The 23,733-nt window shown below is 42.4% G+C and overlaps 1 protein-coding gene across 4 annotated transcripts in view; it reads left to right on the top strand.

The window, feature by feature from the left end:
* The window catches only part of WDFY3 (WD repeat and FYVE domain containing 3), a 313,760-nt gene that overhangs the window by 195,989 nt on the left and 94,038 nt on the right, over nucleotides 1-23,733 (top strand). For all 4 annotated transcript variants that reach the window (XM_050945097.1, XM_050945098.1, XM_050945096.1 and 1 more), the window contains 8 exons: nucleotides 1,692-1,803; nucleotides 2,220-2,410; nucleotides 4,802-4,954; nucleotides 9,265-9,338; nucleotides 9,440-9,601; nucleotides 11,375-11,469; nucleotides 14,066-14,186; nucleotides 15,757-15,974. In XM_050945097.1, the coding sequence (XP_050801054.1) occupies nucleotides 1,692-1,803; nucleotides 2,220-2,410; nucleotides 4,802-4,954; nucleotides 9,265-9,338; nucleotides 9,440-9,601; nucleotides 11,375-11,469; nucleotides 14,066-14,186; nucleotides 15,757-15,974 (1,126 nt within the window). The remainder of the gene's footprint in view (nucleotides 1-1,691; nucleotides 1,804-2,219; nucleotides 2,411-4,801; nucleotides 4,955-9,264; nucleotides 9,339-9,439; nucleotides 9,602-11,374; nucleotides 11,470-14,065; nucleotides 14,187-15,756; nucleotides 15,975-23,733) is intronic.

Here is a 23,733-nt window from a genome sequence, read left to right as displayed (position 1 = left end):
CCTAGGCCCAAATTCACGAAGGTATTTAGACTCTTAATTTCTATTGAAATCTATGGAAGTTAGGTGTTTATATACCTTTGTGGATCTGGGTCCTACTTACTAAAAATGTTCTGTGTTCATTTTTCTCTTAGATAAATTTTTTAAACTGCATTGCACCATTTTATGGGATGATGCTCTTAGATGATCCTCTCCATTAGAATTACTAATGACTGTTTTATTTCTTTTTTCCCTTTATTGCAGATGCTTGTTGTAATTCCCAATGAAAATATTTAAGGCCATACTGTAGAACAACAAAATTGATAGTAATGGAAGTAAACTTTACTAATGGCCCGATCTTCTGAATGTGCAAATGTGTGTTCTTCCGCTAACCCTCATGTCCATAAATGTTTGAAGGTTCTAAGTTAATGCTATTTTGACTAATTTCCTTTACTTGGAGCAATATTATGTCTCTAATTTTTACTTTGATTTGTGAAGTTGATAATCAGTCTAACAAATGATGTTCTTAGCTAATATAATTGTCACTGAATTGATTAGTTATGGGATCACCATTTCTAAGTGTTGTAATTCCTTTCATAGAAATTAGGGTCAGTGGAAATCCTAGGTTTCGTCCAACTTATGTGATAAGTTATCTCAATGGCCTCTTTGGGTTCCTTGAAAGTTAATTTTATTTTTAAACCTTATCCATTCTGTACCATGAGAAAGAGAGAGAAATTGTCACATCTGTCACAGTTCAGGGCAGCTGCACCTGTATTGCCCCTCTGTAGTCTAAGAAGGACACCTGCTCTTAGGATCCAGGTCCCCAGCTGTTGCCTTTCTTGGAAGGAGATCTGTGTATGTGTGTCTTCTGACTGTAACATTTCCAGGTTGCACAGTTCCCTGGCTTCACGGCAAAAGACCATGTGTGTAAACAGGCCTGCTTGCTTCTCCTTTCAGGGATGGTACACAGTGTAATTGACCACAGTTACAAAGTATCACACAAGACTTTCTATGCAGACATATTTATTCTTAGGGTATAAACAGTACAGAGAAAACTTATTAAAAACAATAAAAGAACCTACATACATGCTAATAAATTTACCAGAGATTCCGCCCGCCTGCTCCCAGTGTCTCCAATGTGGGTTCTGGCAGGGGAGTCCTTCAGACCCCCTCAAAGGGATCTGTTATGTTTCGCAAATTCAAAACAGTTTCAGCTGAGAACTGGCACACACAAAAAGTTAGTTTTCCAATCTTTATATAGTTCAGGGGTGCTTGATCTGGAGTTTCCAGGAGCAGGTAATCAGTAAACAATAGTTGTTTTGTTTTGTTTTTGTTTTTCCCTCAGGGCATGGCTTTAAAAGGATGGATTTTGAAGTAGACCAGTTGCATTCCTCTCATTCCTAACTATTTCCTAGGAAATCCAGTTCACACATAGTGTCCCCAAAAATCGTTTAAGATACCTAATATCTCCCAAAGATTTCATTAATCCTTCCTGCTCTTAAAGAAGTTCCATACAATCCCACAATAGTATACAAACATTTTCATTTCCAATATGATGGGCCCTCAAAGATATTAAACATAATTCAAAAAGGTTTAACTTAATTCCCTAAGGTTTGCCTGGAATGTTGCAGGATACTGTTGTAGAGACACGACATCATTTTCAACAACAGCTAAAGTCTCTGACTCAATGCTCTTTTTCATGGTATTTTATTCAGCTGGCTGTTTCTTCTCATGAAAATGCCACACCAGTGAAGCTACTGCACAACTCAGCAGGACATCTGAATGGACCTGCACGTACCATTGGAGCAGCTCTGATAGGATATTTGGGTGAGATCATTTGATGTTAATGTGTGTTTACTGCAGTAAATATTTTTTATTTACAGTATATAAGAACAAAGGTTTAGAAGGTGGATATGATTAAGTATCCATCAAATAAGATTGTCTACATTATGTTATTGTATTAATCGTGTCATTTATTTTATTAACGTGTTTTATTTGTTTAATTTCTGCCATTTCAAAAATATAAACATCAGAATTACTTTCCACAATATCTGTGCTTTCATTAAGCCAATTAAATAAACATACTCTTCTTCTTCCTTTTTATGAGCTTAATAGAATTTATCAACTTTATTTTTGTTTTAATGAAACTGATAGTAAAATATGTCTGTCTTGTAATTTTTATGATTCCTGTACAAAAAGCGAGGTAGGTTTTAATTATTTTATCTTTACCACCTTATGCGTAGGAGTAAGAACATTTGTCCCAAAGCCTGTTGCCACTACATTACAATACATTGGAGGAGCTGCTGCTATTCTGGGTTTGGTAGCCATGGCATCAGATGTAGAAGGACTATATGCAGCTGTGAAGGCCTTGGTGTGTGTCGTAAAGAGCAACCCACTAGCCAGCAAAGAAATGGAAAGAATCAAAGGTTATCAGGTATGTAAGAAGTCAGACATAGCAGACCAGGTAGATTGAATTTCTGTGGTACCTCGGCACACTTACATTTCAATGCATTTAAAAATTGCTTTATATTTAGTATCAATTGCTGTTTTTAAGCTTGCCTTACTATCAGTTGAATAATATAAATAAGGTCTTGGACGTCATTGGGGCATCCTTAAATGCCATCATGCTAAGAGCTTACTTGCCAAGAGTTTGAAGCACTCCCCCTTCATTGTCTACAAATGTGGCTTCAAACTGTGTGCTTGCCAACCTGACAGTCCATGAGCACCATAGTGAAATCATAATGTGCTAGCAGACTCTCTCAGCAGACGCTTTGCAGTTGATCGTGAGTGGGAGCTTCACAACTCTGTGGTGAAAAATATTTTCAACCTATGGGATTCCTCCACCAGAGATCTGTTCACCTCCCAAACAAACAGTAAGGGCAACATACTCTGTTCCGGAAGAGCGCTGGGTCACCATTCACAGGGTGATGCTCTACTTCTTCCATGGTCAGATCATCGGAACTATGTCTTCCCTCCATTTCCACTCCTGCTTCAAGTTTTGTGCATGATTCAGGAGGACCGGATAGCTTTGATACCCGAATCTCCTACACATGTCATCTCAGGCACTGATCATCATTTTTACGTTTCCCAATCTTCTGACTCAGGAATAGCAAGATCAGGCATCCAAATCCATGGCTACTACATCTGAGCCTGTTTTTTGGATGGGGATTGTCCTTAAAGCAATCATGTTCTCATAGTGTACAGAATATCCTTTCTAATGGAAGGATTCCACTAGGAATTGCAACCTAGCCAAGTGCAAGCGTTTCTCTTTCTAGGTGCACTTTTCCAGAAACCACAGATATTCTTCTCATTCTGGACTATATTCTTTCCTTGAAAACAGCAGGTTTGTCTGTCAGTTCCTTATGGGTCCCCTTGGCGGCAATCAGTGTATACCATGTGCCTTCATAGGGCTATTAGATCTTCGCACGCCCTCTGAATAGCAGATTCCGGAAAGGCCTAATCAGTAAATTTCTGCCTATAAAAAAGGCTGCTTCTTAATGAGGCTTGAACCTTGTTCTCTCAGTACTCACTAAGCCTCCTTTTGAACCATTAGCTTCTTGCTTCATGTCTCTCTTATCCATGAAGGTCGCATTCCTCATGGCCATCACCTCAGTCAAGAGAGTTGGTGAGCTTGGGGTGCTGATGATGGATGCTCTTTACACTGTATTCCATAAGGACAAGGTTTCATTATGTTTGCACCCTAAATTCACCCCCAGAGTAGTCTGAGTTTCACTGGAACCAGACTATCTCCTTACCTGTGTTCTTCCCAAAACCTCTCACATCCTCAGAAGAAAGGAGGCTCCATTCCTTCGACGTTGGGTGAGCCTTAGCCTTTTAACTGCAGAGAACAAAAACAATCAGAAAGTCCCATAGACTATTTGTTGACACAGCAGAAAGGGTCACGAGTCAAGCTGTATCCTCTAAAGAATCTCGAAATAATCTTGGACTGGATTTTGCTCTGTCAGCTATCTAGTTTTCCTCTCTTATGGGGTAAGAGCTCATTCCACAAGAACACCCAGAATGTCAAGGCTTTAGAGCTATTGATTGCATAATAATCATCAAATCTGCCTTTATGTTTTTAAAAACTTCTAGGATATAAATAGTGTCTATTGGTGTTCTGACCTAGTGTTTTCTGGGGATTAATAAAAAACCATAATTCATAGATACTTTTTTCTTTTTTTTTTAAATGGCAATCCTAGGACCAGAAAAAGCATATGTTCAGTTTTATGGAATTACTAGATTAGGGTCATTAAAAGTTAGAATTCAGCACTGTTCAGATTTTGGATATAAAGCACTTCTGTAACTTGCCTTTGAATCCCCTAATATTCCCTTTCTAATTTTCAGACTTCAGATTTGAAAAGCCCTCCTTGCGTTGGCCATTTAACAGCCTTTCACTTGCCATATTACATTAATGTTTTTGGACAATCCTTTTGTCTGATGTGGTACTAGTTATAGCAGTGCAAATTCAGTGCAGTGCTAGATGTGTGCCCCAGCCAGTGGCAAAGAATATTGGATAGTTTAAGAGCAGCAAAATATCCCTCCAGCTCAACATTCTTGCCTTTTTCCAGTTGATCCTAATTCCATCTTCCTGCTTTTTCATCACACCCTTCAAGCTTACAAGATTAAAGGAAATGTATTGGTTCTACATTTTATAAAAGCTCCCTTTTGTTAAAGTGGATTTACTATGTCCACATTTCTTTGCTGGTTCCATTTTGCTTTGATAAGATTCATATTTTCTTTGTGTGCAAAATGTTTGTAATATGGACTATTGACCAGAACAATGATGTAGAAAGAATGTTCATGTGCTGCTAATTTTTTTCCCCAGTTATTGGCAATGTTGCTGAAGAAGAAACGCCCCCTTTTGAACAGCCATATACTACATTTGACCTTTTCCTTGGTGGGAACTGTGGATAGTGGGCATGAAACCTCCATTATTCCAAATTCAACTGCCTTTCAGGATCTGCTATGTGATTTTGAAGTACGTATAGCATTCCTGACAAATAGAAATGTTATTTGGATAGTTAGTGATTCAGGTGCTAATATAATACTTTGGCAATAAATCACAACAGAGAAGGTGATTATTGTGAGAATATTATACTTAGTTCCGTACGGCGGACCAACTGTAGAGGGCCTCTGATATACCATATTGTAATTCTCATGGTAATCTTCCTGCTGCAGTAGCTTCACTGCTAATAAAATTACTGCTGGATACAAAAGCTATACCTTTTCATTGTAGGAGAGGATGAGGATTGCAGTTAGCAGCTGAACAGCAGTTTCTGCGAACCTGTATGTTTTTATGCAGTAAATATATTGAGATACAAAAGATACCCTATTGTTGTTTTCAATGTAAAATTCCGGTACAGCATGTCCGAATCTGTTTATCAGATCCCCATTAAACTTCCATATGCATGGTCTACAAAAAGAACCCTAAGCTTGCAGTTTTAAACCAATAAAAGTAAAGTAATCCAGAGTTAAATGCTGTTATTCTGTCCTTATCTTATACTGTTGTGTGAACAATAGCAAAGCATGTTACATATGATGTTATACACGGTGAATATAGCTGGACTTCTTGGTAATAGTGACCATAATATACTGGTAATTAAATTTAATATCCCTATGGCAGGAAAAACACCACAGCGGCCCAATACTGTACCATTTAATTTCAGAAAGGGGAACTACACAAAAATGAGAGGGTTAGTTAAACAGAAATTAAAGGGTACAGCGCCAAAAGTGAAATCTCTGCAAGCTGCATGGAAACTTTTTAAAGACACTATAAGAGAAGCTCAACTTAAATGTATACCCCAAATTAAAAAACATAGTAAGAGAACCAAAAAAGAGCCACTGTGGTTAAACAGCAAAGTAGAAGAACCAGTGAGAGGCAAAAAGGTATCCTTTAAAAAGTGGAAGTTAAATCCTAGTGAGGACAATAGAAAGGAGCGTAGACACTGGCAAATGAAGTGTAAAAACACAATTAAGAAGGCGAAAAAAGAATTTGAGGAACAGTTAGCCAAAGACTCAAAGTAATAGCATTTTTTTTTAGGTATATCAGAAGCAGAAGCCTGCTAAACAACCAGCAGGGCAACTGGACAATCAAGGTGCTAAAGGAGCACTCAAGAATGATAAGGCCTTTGCAGAGAAACTAAATGAATTCTTTGCATCGGTCTTCTCTGCTGAGGATGTGAAGGAGATTCCCAAATGTGAGCCATTCTTTTTAGGTGACAGATCTGAGGAACTCTCTGATTGAGGTATCATTAGAGGAGATTTTGGAACAAATTGATAAATTAAACAGCAATAAGTTTCCAGGACCAGATGGTATTCACCCAAGAGTTCTGAAGGAACTCAAATGGGAAAATGCAGAACTACTAACTGTAGTCTGTAACCTATCATTTAAATCAGGTTCTGTATCAGATGACTGGAGGATAGTTAATGTGACACGCATTTTTAAAAAGTGCTCCAGAGGTAATCCCAGCAATTACAGGCCTGTAAGCCTGACGTCAGCACCAGGCCAACTGGTTAAAACTATAATAAAGAACAATATTGTCAAACATATAGATGAACATAATTTGTTGGGGAAGAGTCAACATGGTTTTTGTAATGGGAAATCATGCCTCACCAATCTACTAGAATTCTTTGAGGGGGTCGTCAAACATGTGGACCAAGAGGATCCAGTGGATATAGTGTACTGAGATTTTCAGAAAGCCTTTAACAAGGTCCCTCACCAAAGGCTCTTACACAAAGTAAGCTGCCACGGGATAAAAGGAAGGTACTCTCATGGATTGGTAACTGGTTAAAAGATAGGAAACAAAGGGTAGGTATAAATGGTCAGTTTTCAGAATAGAGAGAGGTAAATAGTGGTGTCCCTCGGGGGTCTGTTCTGGGACCAGTCCTATTCAACATATTCAGAAATGATCTGGAAAGAGGGGTAAACACTGAGGTGGCAAAATTTGCAGATGATACAAAATTACTAAAGATAGTTAAGACCCAGGCAGACTGCAGAGAGCTACAAAAGGATCTCTCAGAACTGGGTGACTGGGTAACAAAATGGCAGATGAAATGTGATGTTGATAAATGCAAAGTAATGCACATTGGAAAGCATAATCCCAACTATACATATAAAATGATGGGATTTAAATTAGCTGTTACCACTCAAGAAAGAGATCTTGGAGTCATTGTGGATAATTCTCTGAAAACATCCACTCAATGTGTAGTGTCTGTCAAAAAAAAAAAAAAACAGTGCTGGGAATAATTAAGAAGGGGATAGATAATAGGACAGAAAATATCATGTTACCTCTATATAAATCCATGGTACACCCATATCTTGAATACTGTGTGCAGATGTCACCCCATCTCAAGAAAGATATATTGGAATTGGAAAAGGTTCAGGAAAGGACAACAAAAATGATTAGGGGTATGGAATAGCTTCCTTATGAGGAGAGATTAATAAGACTGGGACTTTACAGCTTGGAAAAGAGATGGCTAAGGGGAGATATGATTGAGGTGTATAAAATCATAACACAAAAACTAGGGGTCACCAAATGAGATTAATAGGCAGCAGGTTTAAAACAAATAAAATTAAGTATTTCTTCACACAATGTACAGTCAACTTGTGGAACTCCTTTCCAGAGTATGTTGTGAAGGCCAAGACCATAACAGGGTTCAAAAAGGCTATTAGCCAGAATAGGCAGGAATGGTGTCCCTAGCCTCTGTTTTCCAGAAGCTGGGAATCAGCAATAGGGGATGGATCACTTGCTGATTACCTGTTCTATTCATTCTCTCTGGGACACGTGGCACTGGCCGCTGTCGGAAGACAGGATACTGGGCTAGATGAACCTTTGGTCTGGCCCAGTAGGGCCATTCTTATGTTCTTAAGATAATACACAGAACTCTGATCACGCATTGTTGCGTTCTCTCTGCTTCTTACCTATGCAAAACACGAGCTGAGTTAACAATCTTGTTTCTGTAGTACTTGGTATTTTTTTAATTGGGAATCCCTATTTTCAAATGTTAACTCCCTAATAGGATCTTCTGTTTTGTTCAAATCAGCTCTTAAGGCACAGAAGTGACCAGTTTTCATCCCTGTGTGTCAATGTAGGTGTCTAAATACACATTTGGGGACATTATACTAAGGAGACCATGTGTGAAAATTGAACCTATTTGTTCCTGTAGCATTTCCTTTTAATTAACTTTAATGGAATTCTTACAGCTCTCTTATTAGTGCCAGTGACATGCTTTAAAAATCCATCAAGGTGCATTATGCTTAAATATATTAAGGTTATGAATAAGTAGCCAGGAAATGTAAAGTTGATCCTTTGACTTTAACCTTTCACAGGTGATCTACAGAAAAGAAAAATGAGTTTGTGCCCATTTTTGCTTATTTAAAATATGCTAATACACACAAGTATTGTGTGCCTGTTAATGTTGTGCTTTATATTATATCTAACCTAAATTCAAAAAAGCAAAGCTGTGAACAGATCGAACTACCCATATTGCATTCCTCCACTTTTGAATCAGAGCAACAATAGAGCTGTTTGAAATTTTTTTGTCAAATTGCCTTTGTTTTCTGAAAAACCAGTTTGCTTTTTTCAGCATTGTATTGTTTTTTGAAAAAAGTAATTTTTTAACCAAAAAAAGTTTGTTCAAAAATTTTTTCAACAACCGTTATTCTGCTGATTCAGTGGTAGATGTCTTGAGCCAGCTGAACAGGTTAACATAGAGTAGGATCTTCAGTAGAGCAATATCTCCTTTCACAGAGAGTAAGATCATCAAAATAATAAGTATTTTGTTGAAGATCCTGCTGTTCAATGGTTTCACTGAGATAATATATTCAACAAAGTAACAGGTGTGGTGTCAACGATCTTGTTCTCCATGAAACTGTTCAGTTTGGGTCATCTCTGCTTTGTTTTTCATGAAAGACTCTGAAAGCAACTCATAAACTTATTAGTTTTCGATATTAAACTCTGATGGTGTTAAACTTAATTCCCATTTTACTATACACCGAGAGAGAACTTTTGGTGCCCTGTAGTCTTTTGTACATCTATTTGAACTTTATTTGGGACTGATAGCCATGTAATTTATGTCTTTGGAATTATCATTTGAACAGAGTGTACAGGATAATTATGATGTACAGCAAGGATTTTAATCCACTGTTTGACTTTTTTTTTTTTTTAAAGCAGTAAGCCAGGCTTATCTATCTCTTGGTATATTAAATAGGATGTTAACTTTTTGTTTAACTTAACCAAGAATATCGATTTGTATACAGAATGTACCACTGTGTATTGTGTATTCCAGGTCTGGCTTCACGCACCATATGAGCTTCATCTTTCGTTATTTGAGCACTTCATTGAACTTCTCACAGAGTCCAGGTATTAGTTGACACTGGCCTCATAATAAGGCCTACGAGATAACAAATTGCACAAATACATAGATGTTCTCATTTTTATTAAATCTTTTCTCTCTTTTTCAGTGAAGCCTCAAAGAATGCTAAATTAATGAGGGAGTTCCAGCTAATTCCCAAACTGTTGCTGACTCTTCGAGATATGTCTTTGTCCCAGCCAACTATTGCTGCAATTAGTAATGTACTGAGCTTTTTGCTTCAGGGCTTCCCCAGCAGCAGTGACCTGCTCAGGTAGCACAAACCTTTTCTGATTTATTTTAAAGATCCGGGTGCTTTTGCAAGAAACCTGCTGATAGGAAACTCGGGTGACTAAAATAAAGAGTTTTTGTATAGAATAATTCCAGTAGAAATGGCAGAACCAAACACAGAAAACAGTTTAAAGCCAGTGCATCGACTTGTATCTTAAATCCAGGTCAAAACAGAAATGCCTGAATACTGATACACCTTAAAACGGGTTCTCAGACTTTTGTACTGGTGACCCCTTTCACATACTAAGCCTCTGAGTGCGACCTCTTTTATACATTAAAAACACTCTTTTATATATTTAACACTATATTATAAATTTTGGAGGCAAAGCAGGCTTTGGGGTGGAGGCTGACAGCTCATGAACCCCCATGTAATAACCACGTGACCCCCTGAGGGTCCTGACCCCCAGGTTGAGAACCTCTGCCATAAAATGTTTTCCAGAATGTAGGGCAGTAATGGAGGAACATGGTGTTCTAATTCCACAGCTACTATGAGAGGTTATGAAACTTTCTTGGATATTGTTAAGTCTTTGTCACTTCTACTTAAATTGAGGCATTGTTTCAGAACCCATAGAGTTGTCATACTAGTCACCATTAAAATGCAGCATTTGCCAACGTTTGTCATTCTTATTCTGAGAGACTTACTTCTAGCTAATAGGTAAAATTCTCTGATAAAATAAAGTTTGTCACTTGTATGTTATGATATTGCACATGGGTAGAAATTTGCGGTGTTGTGGGTATTTTGCAGCAGGGAAGCTGTTTAGTTTTTTTGGCTTTTTGGCTTTTTTTTGCTTCTTGAGCAAAACCAGTAAAATCAAAGATTTGAATACGATCAAACATCTTTTCTGGCTCCATTTTTAGTATGCAGGAGAAAATTTACACAGATACTATAGAGCATTGCTTTAATTTTATTACTAAATGAATAAGTTGTAACATTTGGTTCCTTGTTCCTCCAACTCCTCATGGCCACTGGCTTTCCCTGTACAACAGCCAGAACCTCGGTAGCATTTCCTAGAGTGTTGCCAAAATTAAGAGCTCCAGGGTATGTGGTGACTTTTCCCACAGTGACCTGTCATCAAAACAAGAATAAAGAGAGACAAAATAAGATTAAAATAAAAAAAATGGTATATGTAACTCTGTAAGAGTTAAGATAGGTAGGTACATCTTGGTTTAGTTACAGTGATATATGCGATATCTTATCTTTTCCCCTTTCCTTAGGTGTCCTGTCACTAAGACCGTCTTTCCCCTCCAAGGAGCTATCATTCTTCCCCCTTTCTGAGATCACATTTGTGTTTGGCTATTTTTATGCCTGTGGGGGTGAGATCATTCATTATCATATCACCCATGCCAGTTAAGATTTCATTATCATTTTAAAGAGTAATGTTTCATAAGATTTACCATCTTGGGGAACATTATTATAGTCTCTGAGCAATGATTGTCCCCTATATCTTCTAACATTCCTTTGGTCTGGATCTGGAGGTATTTCCAAATTTCCTCTCTTAAAACCTAACATTTTCAATGTATTTTACCTAGTAAGTACATAAGCTACCTGAATTGGTCAAAGTGACTGCATTCTGGTTTGCATATCAGTTGACCAACAATGTTAGAATGAGGCAAACTTTGTCTTTACAAGTGATGGGATTAACATTTTTGGTATGCTTTCATCTTTCTAGTGCTTTTAGTCTATTAGATGTGAATTATTGACAGAGTAAAGTCCATCTGTCACAGAAATACACATTGTAATTCTCTATCCATAAAGGTTTGGACAGGTCATCTCTTCCACTTTGCCTACATTTGCAGTCTGTGAGAAGTTTGTAGTCATGGAGATAAACAATGAAGAAAAGCTTGAAACTGGTAAGTAGCTTCCAGTGCTTGAGAAATAATCATCTGGGACACACACTGTGTGCTTAAATGCTCTTAAATTTTTATTGATGATGATCTCTACATTTTAATTCTAATATACTGACTTCACGTTAGTTGTAAATGTTGCGTGCAAAGCAAGCAGTGCAAAAATAAAATCTGTTTGTATCTGCTCTCATTTTGTTTTCCTTCACTTAACACTATATTTTCTTTCTACTTCCTCCCACTCATTTCTTCAAAAAAGTTGGCCATCTCCACCTCTTAAATAAGAGAGAGATGACTGGTGCCATCTGTCCTCCAAATACAGCATCTCTTTCACTCAGTAAAAAGAAGTGAAAGCATCAATTAGTATGGTCTGTTTTTTGTTTTTTTGTTGGTTTATTTTTGTTTTTTTGTGCAAAAAAAAATTGCCTATGTCTCCTCTGCAAATGAACACTTTGTTAGGTACTTTTTAAACATTTTTTATTTAAAGCTACAGACATAAAAAAATTCCAGTGAAACTCCTGTCACAAAGTTGAAGCTGCTGTATAGTCCTGGCATCTTAAACTTCCTCCTGTCCTTAAAGTTTTAAGATCTTATTGATACATCATTAGTAACTATAATTAAAAGCTGCAATTAAAAACAGTACAATTGTAGTAATGATTTGTTCAGTTGAGGAGGTATTAAAGAATATGTATTGTACTTGTATCTCTGAATCTTGTTTTTCTTTCCCTTTATTTAAAGGAATTGCCTTCAGTGTCTATGGAGATCCTTTGTTTAGCATTACAGGAATCCTTTATGTATTGTGTGAGATGTTACTGGGCATGTTTCTCTTCCTTGTTTCCAGCTATTAAATTGTGTTAAAAGAGAAGTAAATATGTAAATATCTTCCTTTAGCATTATTTTTAAAATAAGTGTTTGCTGTAGCTGTCACAGGGATAGTACAAATTCAGTGCGTGGGGAAGTGATGTGGGATATCATAAATTGGTAGACAAGTGGATTCTAAGGTTGATTTATTAAGGTTTGGTCCATTCAAATAAAATGTCTGAGAAACACTTGTTTGCAGTAGATCACTCCTATCCTTCTTTTTTTCTGCAAACACCTATCTCTGGATCTCTATGCACCCACCCTCTTTTTTTTAAACTTCCCTCACAACATGCTTTTCCTGCAGAGTGTAAAAACCTGATTTTCTTCTGTGTGCACACATAAGTTCACAAGCTGAAGTGAAGGACGGTAGAAAGAAACAAACACTAACAAGAAAGTGACCCTTAAGATGCAATATCAACTTCTTTCTTTAGCATTTCTATCCTTGAATCTTCCCCAGTATCTAAATCCCTCATAGGAGTTTTTGTGTTTGTGTATGGGGGGGGGGTTGTGTTTGTGTGGGGTTTTTTGTCACTGTAGATTGTAAGCTCCTTGGGGCAGGATGTTTATTTTTCTGTAGAGCACCAGGCATATTTGTGATGATGCAGGACTAACAATCAGTTAAGAATTTTATACTTGGAATATCTCTGTTTACTCCATGCAGAAAAATTGAACATTTTTTTCTTAGTGAAGGAGTTTTGCAACTCTGATGCATCCCACATCGTAGTGTGCAAATACAATATGGAAGTGGCTGGGCTGATATACTTTGGAATCTATGCTTAAAAGAAAATGAAACTAATCTTATCCCTTACCTATTTTGCAATAGCAGGTTTGTTGTCCAGGTTGCATAATAAGGAGCATATTATTCAATTCAATGAAATTCAGTAAGGACAAATGCAAAGTACTCCACTTAGAAAGGAACAGTCAATTGCATATGTACAAAATGGGAAATGACTGCTTAGGAAGGAGTACTGCAGAAAGGGACATGGTGGTCACAGTGGATCACAAGCTAAACAGTGTAATACTATTGCAAAAAAAAGAAAATCTCATTTTGGGATGTATTAGCAGGAGTGTTGTAAGCAAGATTTGAGAAGTAATTCTTCAGCTCTATTCTGCGCTGATTTGGCTTCAGCTGGAGTATTGTTTCCAGTTCTGGGCACCACGTTTCAGGAAAGAGGTGGACGAATTGGAGAAAGTCCAGAGATGAGCAACAAAAATGATTTAAAGGTCTAGAAAACAAAGAAGGAAGATTGAAAAAATTGGGTTTGTTTCATCTGGAGAAGAGAAGACTAAGAGGGGTCATAACAGTTTTCAAATACATAAAAGGTTGTTACACAGAGGAGGGAGAAAAATTATTCTCCTTAACTTCTGAGGATAGGACAAGAAGCAGTAGACTTAAATTGCAGCAAGGGCGGTTTAGGTTGAACTTTAGGAAAAACTTCCCTATTGTCAGGATGGTTAAACACTGGAATAATTTGCCCAGGGAGTTTGTGGAATCTCCATCATTGGAGATTTTTGGTTAGACAGACACCTGTCAGGGATGGTCTAGATAATGCTTAGTCCTGCCATGAGTGCAAAGAACTGAATAGATGAGCTCTCAAGGTCCCTTCCAGTCCTATGATTCTATATATCCAAACTGACTGTATTTTTTTTTCTGTTCACCCTGCTTTTAATGTCTAGTTTTATTAGTTTAAACTGCACCCGTTTTAGAGCTATCTGCTTCATAATTCATGTATTTTACATTTAGGAACAGAAGATGATTTTGGAGGCCTTGTTTCTGCTAATCTTATTCTTCTGCGGAACAGACTTTTAGATATCCTTCTCAAACTTGTATACACGTCTAAAGAAAAGACAAGTGTTAACTTGCAGTAAGTACAAATAACTCATTTGATGGAGAAGAAGGAGGTGACTGTAACAGTGGGTTTGATTTATGATAACAGGTAAAGGGGGAGAAAGTCTGCTGAGCCACACTCCGATCACTAGTTATACTGGTAATAAATCCAGAGGAACTCCTTGAAATTATTCATAATATAAACTGGTGTCACTGAAAACAGGATATGGCTTTTGCTATACTAGAAAAAATCAGATACATAATTCTTCAACCATGTATTCCCACCTTTGGTAGCAACAGTGGACAGTGTTTTTTTACTACTGTCTCATCTAACTTTGCTCTGCAGCCTCCAAATCATCCTCTAATTGTGTTTAGACAGTATGATGGTAAAAACACCTGCACCCTGTGTGAGCTACAGAGTCCACTGTTATTGCTACCACAGGGTGGAGCTGCACCAGAGAAGAATTGTGTGGACTCTCCCTAAGAGAAATAACTATTGCAGTAATTCCATCTGTTCATTTTTAAAGGTGAGAGTGGGAGAGAGGTGGTGTTCAGGTGTGTGACTTCGCTGTTGTTGGATGTGTTGTTTTTTTTTTACCCTTAATCTACACAAAACCAGATTTGGGATTTCCTAATGCTCTCCTTAATTCTTTATTTATAACTTTTATATAACAACTTCATATACAATGATCGAGAAAATACAAAATATAAAAAGACAAGCCATCCACGGTCACAGCGAGAGAGGCAATCATATTCCAGAAAACTTAAAATTTAATTATCAAATAATCCCAGTATAAAAAGATTCTCAGTAACTTCATTAATTCTGAAACATTAAAAATCTATTCAAAATTTCAGGTGAAGACCTATCAATTTACAGTTCATGAAACAGATCCATAAAGGAGTGCGAAAAGGGTCTTATACTGTTTCTGTCGAGTTTGGATCTTCTGTGTTAAAGGATTCTAACAATCCATCGAGTGGCTGCACCAAGCCAGTTTGATGTATTTTTGTACATTACTTAGCATATTCAAATTCTGCCATAGCTTTTAGGCAATAAATCTTAAAGCTCAAACATAATCTGGGAATTCAGCTATTTTGGTTGTTCAAGTACATCCCAAATTTGTAAATGATATATTCTAAATTTTTTCGAAAGTTTCTGCTTTACACTTTCCTTCTGCCTGTGCATGGCACAGAGATTTGATGTTTTCCAGTTTTTTGAATAACATCTGTATAACTTTATAACCTGTAAATGACTCACTTAAGAAACAGTTATATTATCTAGAAGTTTGTAGACATAAATTTCCTGTTTAGCCCCCAGTTTCACATCACAGTTTTTAGAGTAATCTCAAAGCCAATTGTAATAGTCCCAATGACTATATTCTCAATCCTCCCATCCCACTGAACCAAATACTGACAACTCTGTTACAGTTACTGCTAAAAATTTCTTATTGACGGTTCCTTCTTCTGTAACAGGTGGCACTTACCTGAGAAACCAGTCCATGCTTTGACATTTTCTCTGATGTTCTTCTCTGTGTCTGATATTGAAGCTTTGATTCTTGCCAGGCTGCCCATTATAGAAAATCTTTAAATATTTTACCTTTTTTCATTAGGGCATCTGAAGAACTGGTCAGGACCTTGGGTTTTGATTGGATTATGATGTTTATGGAAGAACATCTGCATTCTACCACAGTTACTGCAGCCATGAGAATTCTTGTGGTCCTGCTAAGTAATCAGCCTATACTCATCAAGTTTAAAGAAGGCCTCAGCGGTGGAGGCTGGCTTGATCAGACAGATTCTGTGTTGACCAATAAGATTGGCACTGTGCTAGGTATGAGCTTTCAGTTATGATGATTTAAGGATGTGTCTTTTGATATTTTTATCATGTAAGAATTGTATGTTACTATTACAAAATTTATCTTACAGTGTTATCAAATAGTTTTCAGTACTAAAAAGTATGGTTGTCTTGGTTGCTCCTTCCCATTATTTGTTTAGGCTACTGAATTTTGGTTTTCTTAAGTGAAAGGGTAATATTTTTACTACTCTTAAAAGTGGTATGGCCACATCATAATGCACGTTTCAATACAGTTTTCTCTTAGGGTGAAATTGTCCTCTAACCTCCCTGCACAGTGCCTAAATAACTAGATTTTGTACAGTTTGTGGGCCACTGGATCAATTTTGAACACCTCCAGCTTGCCCACAATGTCCAACACCAACTCTCTGTAGGTGGATGCTGTGTACAGCAGAGGATGTCCTATCTGATTATTGCCCTCCCCCTAGTGCTATTGCACTGTTTGTGTTGTTTTGCTGGCCTTCTGCTTTTGGGGGAATTTCAGCTTGAATGCCAGCATACAGGGCCAGTGCTACCATTAAGGCAAACTAGGCAGTTGCCTAGGGCCCCAAGATTTGGGGGCACCAAAAAGCGCTGCCCCCAATTTTTTTTTTTTTTCACAGTGGTTCCTCCTCGAGCGCACGGTCGCTGCTCCACTTCTCCTGGCTCCCAGGCTTGCAGCACCAATCAGCTGTTTGAAGGAGAATTAGAGCAGGGCTGCGTGCTTGGGGAGGACGCGGAGCAGAGGTGAGCTGGGGTGGGGAGGTGCTGCACGGCTCCCGGGGGCGGGGAGCTTCAGGACAGGGAGGGAGCTGCCGTGGGGGTGGGGGTGCCTCAGGGTGGAGGGGGGGCGGGGAGCTGACGCAGGGCTGGGGGCGGGGGGCACAAGGTGGAAGTTTCGCCTGGGGCACAAAACTTCCTTGCACCGGCCCTACCAGCATATAGCATTTCCTTTCATTACAAATGTGATTCTTCACCGGTAAACAGTGCTAGCTGTACAGTGTAAATCATCTCAGCTGAGGAGGATGACAAAGGCCACCTTTACGCTTGTGTGGATGAGAAAATTGCACTGGTTTAACTTAAGGTGTGATTTGAAATTGATTTAGTAGAACTAGAGTGAAAGGCTGTATGGACAGTCATATTTTGGCTCAAATGAGGCTTGTTTTGGTTTAGCTTCAGTTAATTAAGAACAGGTTTAATTTTTAGCTCATTCTTCAACCAGACTGTGTGTGTCTACATGGGTATGCATCACTTCATTAAATCTGTTTGAAAACTTATTTAAATATAAACCAGTGCAACTTTTGCATGTGGACAAGGCTTAATGCTTTTAACTTATTAAAATGGTTTTGAATCAAGACGAAAAGAAAAACCTACATGCCTATGTTCTGCTTATGATTTCTTCAAGGGAAAAGAGTAATGTTGTCTTACAATTTAATTTAAGAGTGGGATTTTCAAAAGCACTTGGTATTGGTCTAACTTCTGCTCCCTTTGAAGTCAATGGCAGTTGAACTGATTTTGCAATGGGCTCCTTAATGGCATCCCTTCAGGGGATAGCACGCTCTACTTATGAGGCTAGGAGTCACACAACTGAAATTGAATTTCAGACTTTGTAACTAATTCACGGTGTGACCTTGAGTAAGTCACTGAAACTTGTCTGTTACTTCATGCATAAAATACAGTTGATAAAGTTCACCTGACTTGTGCAAAGCACTTGGCGATCAACAAATGAAAAGCAATATGCCTTTGTCTGATGTAATTTATATAAAAAACACAAGATAATTCTTCATTGCATTGAACAGATTAAGAACTTTCATTCTGTTTTTCTCAAGCAACTGTTATATAACCCTTCTAAAAGTGTCTGATTATTATATAGTATGCTAGTAAATACATAACAATGTTTAACTAATCTGCCTGGTTTTCAAGAGTTCTTCTTCGAATGATTGCTCATATCCATTCCAGTTAGGTGTGCGCGCGCTGCGTGCACGTTCGTCGGAAGACTTTTTACCCTAGCAACACTTGGCGGGTCGGGTGGGCGCCCCCTGGAGTGGTGCCGCTATGGCACTGGATATATACCCCAGCTGACCCGGCTACCCTTCAGTTCCTTCTTACCGCCCATGTCAGTCATTGGAACAGTGGAGTGCGGCTTAGCTGACCTCCACCTTCCCTAGCTACTCGTAGTTTCTCGTTGTTATCGTATACATAGTTATTATTCTTGTATGTATGTATATATAGATAGATAGATAGATAGTTTTAGTTGTAAGTTCTTACATTAATAGTATAGTTAGTTTAGTACTACTTAGCGGGGTTCGGGGAGTAGCCCCTTCCCCACGCCTGGTGCCGGAGCTCATGCCCGGCTCACCGGGTTTCAAACCGTGCTCGGCCTGTCACAGGCCGATGCCAACGGAAGACCCACATGACTCCTGTTTGAAGTGCCTTGGGGAATCGCACTTAACAGCTAGGTGCCCTATTTGCAAACTAAAAAGGAGCGGGACATCAGACTGAAACAGCTGCTCATGGAGGCGGCCTTGGCACCGCCACCTTCTGCACCGAGCACCGATCAGTCGGTGAGCAGAGGCACCTCTACGGCACCGGATCGCACCGGTACACCTAAAGACTCTTGGCACCGGCCGCCACCGGCACTGAAGTCGACTCCATGTCGCTCCCTCTCCCCAAGGTCGAAGAAGGCCAAGACTCCTGCTGCTTTGGCACCACCTATGCCGCAGCCAGAGAGTGCGCCCAGATTGGACCACCCGGCGCCGATACCCGCCGTGGCACCGACTAAATCGGCACCGTTGATTCCGGTCCCACAAGGGCCGTCGAGTCCAGCGTCTAATAGCTCCCCGGCGCGTGTCGCAGTAGAGCTCACTATGCCATCCACGCCAGAGGCGTTTTCGGCGGCGAGAGACTTAATCACCTTAATGGACTCGGCACTGCCTCTACCCCCGGCACTGCCGGTGCGGGTAATCTAATCTCGGGGCAAGCCGACCCTGACTAGACCACCGTCTGTCGGCGCAGCGGACCGGCACCACTCAAGATTGCGGTCCTGCAGACGCTCCAGGTCGAGACGACGCTCGCAGTCCCGGCACCGTTCTCCTACACTGCACCGGTCAGACTCGCTGCACTGGTCGAACTCTCGCTTTCCACCTCACTATCCACGGCACCGCTCCAGTTCTCGGCGCCGATCCAGGCACCGTACCTCTTGGAGCCGTTCACACCGCAGGGACTCGAGATCTCGGTCGACCTCCCGGCACCTGTCTGGTCGCAGGTCCCGATCTCGATGCCGGTACCACTACGAATATCGGCACCGGTCCCCATTAAGGAAGGGAGCGAGGTCCGTCGGAACCTCAGCCCAAGGTTTCTCTGCTCCTCCATGGCCATCCAGGCAGACGTCGGTGTCCTCTCACACGAACAGTTATTACGACCAGGAGCGAGATACCAGGGTCTTCCAGGAGGTCCAGTCTCAGGACCCGGGACCCCACCAGTGGTTCTTTTGGACACCCTGGGCGTACCATCAGGCCCAAGGTGCTCCATTGCTCCAGACCCGCTCCGCTTCCTCAGAGCATCGAGCTCCAGAGGCCACCATTAGCTGTCCCCCTCCAGCTGGGACAGAGAAGCAGATGACCCATCCACCAGGTTCCCCGGTACCGCTGGAGCAGGAACCGACTCATGAGCAAGAGGCCATTCAGGACCCCCTCATCCCCGGCGTATCATCCTCTTCCTCCGCAGACGAGGCGGTGGCAGGGACCTCATCATCAGTGCCCCCGCCGATAGACTTCAGAGCCCACCAGGACCTCCTTAGGAGGGTAGCGCTCAACATCAGTCTTCCCATAGAGGAAGTCCTGGAGGTCGAGGACCCAGTTGTCAGCATCCTGTCGGCAGATACCCCCACTAGGGTGGCTTTGCCTTTCATCAAGACCATCCAGGCCACTGCTGACACCTTATGGCAGTCCCCAGCCTCCATTCCCCCTACGACAAAGGGAGTTGAGAGGAAATACATGGTACCCTCTCCGGGGTACAAATACCTATATTTCCATCCTCCTCCCTCCTCATTAGTTGTCCAATCAGTCAACGAGAGGGAACGCCACGGCCAACAGGCGCCAGCCCCCAAATCAAAGGAGGCTAGGCGGATGGACCGACTGGTCTGCAAGGTATATTCGGCAGGTGCCCTTCAGCTCCGGGTGGCCAACCAGCAGGCTCTCCTGAGCCATTATAACTACAACACCTGGGCGGAGGTGGGTAGATTCACAGAACTTCTACCCCCGGAGTCTCACCAGGAATTTGCCGCATTCCTTGGGGAAGGGAAGAAGGTGGCTAGAACCTCGCTCTAGGCTTCTCTCGATGCGGCCAACTCGGCAGCCAGAACTCTGGCCTCAGGCATCACCATGAGGCGTATCTCATGGCTACAGGTCTCCAACCTGCCACCCGAGCTCCAATACACCATCCAGGACTTTTCCTTTGATGGCAAGGGTTTGTTCTCTGAAAAGACCGACCCCAGGTTGCAGAGTTTAAAGGACAACAGGGTCATCATTTGCTCGTTGGGCATGCATACGCCTGTGACCCAACGCAGACCCTTCCGGCCCCAACCCCACCGGCTGTACTTTGTGCCCTGGCACAGACAAGACTTCAACAGAAGGCGCGGGCGGGGTGGCCGTAGATGCCAGTCTGGACCCCAAGGGGGTCAAAACCACTGCCCCTCAAAAGCACCTCCGGGGCCTAAGTCTACCTTTTGAAGGTACACATGAGGGCGGCATACCAGTTTCAGGACAGGATCCTTTTCCTCCCTTCTCCAACTACCTCTCCTACTTCCTCCCAGCGTGCTCCCAATTGACCTCAGACATCTGGATCCTACGGACGGTGAAACAAGGATACCACCTCCAATTTGTTTCAACCCCGCCTTCCCACCCCACAACCCAGTCCCTCTTCAGGGACCCCTCTCACGAGCAAATCCTCTTACAAGAGGTGCAGTCTCTCCGCGCCGTAGGAGCAATAGAGGAGGTGCCACCAGACGAGAAGGGAAAAGGGTTTTACTCCCGCTACTTTCTGATCCCCAAGTCCAAGGGAGGCCTCAGGCCCATCCTAGACCTGCGAGGCCTCAACAAGTTCATGGTCAAGTTGAAGTTCCGCATGGTCTCCCTGGGGACTCTTATCCCATCATTGGATCCTGGAGACTGGTATGCTGCCCTTGATACGAAGGACGCGTACTTCCATATTGCCATCTTCCCGCCACACAGGAGGTATCTTCGCTTTGTGGCCAATCACCGGCACTTCCAATTCACGGTCCTCCCCTTCGGCCTCTCTGCAGCCCCAAAGGTGTTTACGAAGTGTATGGCCGTCGTCGCCACCCACCTCCGCCGGCAGCAGATACATGTATTCCCGTATCTGGACGACTGGCTCATCAAGGGAACCTCCCGGACTCAGGTCAGACAGCATGTTGACATAATCACGGACCTATTCTCCCGGTTGGGGCTGCTTCTCAATGCGGAAAAGTCGACGCTGGTTCCCACACGAAGGCTGGACTTCATAGGGGCAACCCTGGACTCCACTCCAGCGAGGGCCTACCTACCTCAGCCACGTTTCCAGACGATCACGGCGATCATTTGAGGTCTGCAGAACTCCCCGACCACCTCGGCTCGCACGTGTCTCGGCCTACTAGGCCACATGGCCGCCTGCACTTATGTGACCAAATATGCCAGGCTCCGCCTCCGGCCCCTTCAAACGTGGCTCAACTCGGTCTACTGCCCAGGCAGGGACCCAATAGACATTCTGGTGACTGTTCCCCCGAGCTCCTTACACTCCCTCAACTGGTGGCTGACTCCCTCCCTGGTGTGTGCAGGGCTACCGTTCCATCCACCTCAGCCCTCACTGTCCCTAACGACAGATGCGTCATCTCTCGGTTGGGGGGCTCACCTCGGTCACCTTCGTACCCAGGGCCTTGGCATCACAGGAGCTGATGCTCCACATAACGTCCAGGAGCTGAGAGCAGTCCGTCTCGTGTGCCAGGTGTTCCAGCAGCATCTTCATGGCCATTGTGTCTCAGTGTTTACAGACAACACAATAGCCATGTATTATATCAACAAGCAGGGAGGGACTCGCTCTTCTCCCCTGTGTCAAGAAGCCATTCGTCTCTGGGACTTCTGTATAGCCCACTCAATAGACCTGGTAGCGTCCTTTCTCCCAGGGGTTCGGAACACTCTGGCAGATCAGCTGAGCAGATCTTTCCTCTGTCACGAATGGCCGATAAGACCAGACGTTATTCATTCGATCTTCCAGAGGTGGAGTTTTCCCCTCATAGACCTGTTCGCCTCTCGCACAAACAGGAAATGCCAAGCGTTCTGCTCCTTCCAGGGTCTTTCACCGGGATCGATCACGGACTCATTCCTCATGTTGTGGGGGTACCACCTGCTCTATGCCTTCCCACCATTCCCTCTGGTTCACAAGGTCCTAATAAAACTCCGCAGGGACAGAGTGCATCTAATCCTGATCGCGCCAGCGTGGCCCAGACAGCACTGGTACACCACACTGCTCAACCTGTCCATGGCCAGCCCAGTTACCCTACCACTCCTCCCAGACCTCAGAACGCAGGACCATGGCAGTCTTCGCCACCCAGACCTGTAGGCCCTTCACCTCACGGCATGGTTCCTGCATGGCTGAACAGATCCGAGTTACGCTGTTCCGCTCTGGTACAGCATGCTCTCCTAAGTAGCAGAAAGCCTTCCACTCGGTCAACGTACCTGGCCAAGTGGAAACGTTTCTCCTGCTGGTGTACAATGCAGAATGTTACTCCTTCTGAGGTCTCGATCCCCGCTGTTTTGGACTACCTCTGGTCTCTTAAGCAACAGGGCCTGGCGATATCTTCTCTGAGGGTGCACTTGGCGGCTATCTCCACATTCCATCCTAGAGAGAATGGCCACTCTGTGTTTTCCCACCCCTTAGTTATTAGATTTCTTAAGGGTCTGGAGCGCCTCTACCCCCCAGTACGCTGTCCTGCCCCGACCTGGGACCTCAGCTTAGTCCTTATGCATCCGCCTTAGACTTATGCATCCGCCCTTTGAGCCCTTGGCGACTTGCTCACTCCTGTACCTGTCGTGGAAGACAGTCTTCCTGGTGGCCATTACATCGGCCAGAAGGGTCCCCGAACTTCGAGCGCTTACGGTGGATCCACCGTATACTGTCTTCCACAAGGACAAGGTACAGTTGCGACCTCATCTGGCGTTCCTCCCTAGGGTAGTGTCGGCTTTCCATACCAACCAGGACATCTTCCTCCCGGACTTCTTTCCGAAGCCTCACTCTTCTCGACGGGAGTAACAGTTGCACTCCTTAGATGTCCGTAGGGCACTCGCTTTTCATATCGAGCGGACAAAGCCCTTCCAGAAATCCCCCCAGCTGTTCATGGCAGTCGCTGAACGGATGAAAGGTCTACCAATCTCCTCCCAGAGGATCTCCTCTTGGGTAACGGCGTGCATACGCACGTGCTATGACCTGGCTCATGTCCCTTCGGGCCATCTCACAGCGCATTCTACCAGAGCTCAGGCTTCATCAGCCGCCTTCCTGGCCCACGTGCCTATCCAGGAAATATGTCGCGCAGCGACCTGGTCATCGATCCACACCTTTGCTTCGCACTATGCTCTGGTCCAACAGTCTAGAGATGATGCAGCCTTTGGCTCAGCGGTTCTGCACGCTGCCACATCTCATTCCGACCCCTCCGCCTAGGTAAGGCTTGGGAATCACCTAACTGGAGTGGATATGAGCAATCACTCGA

The sequence above is a fragment of the Gopherus flavomarginatus genome, chromosome 3, assembly GCF_025201925.1.
Source record: "Gopherus flavomarginatus isolate rGopFla2 chromosome 3, rGopFla2.mat.asm, whole genome shotgun sequence".
Lineage (NCBI taxonomy): Eukaryota > Metazoa > Chordata > Testudines > Testudinidae > Gopherus > Gopherus flavomarginatus.
This window is presented reverse-complemented; position numbering and strand designations above follow the sequence as displayed.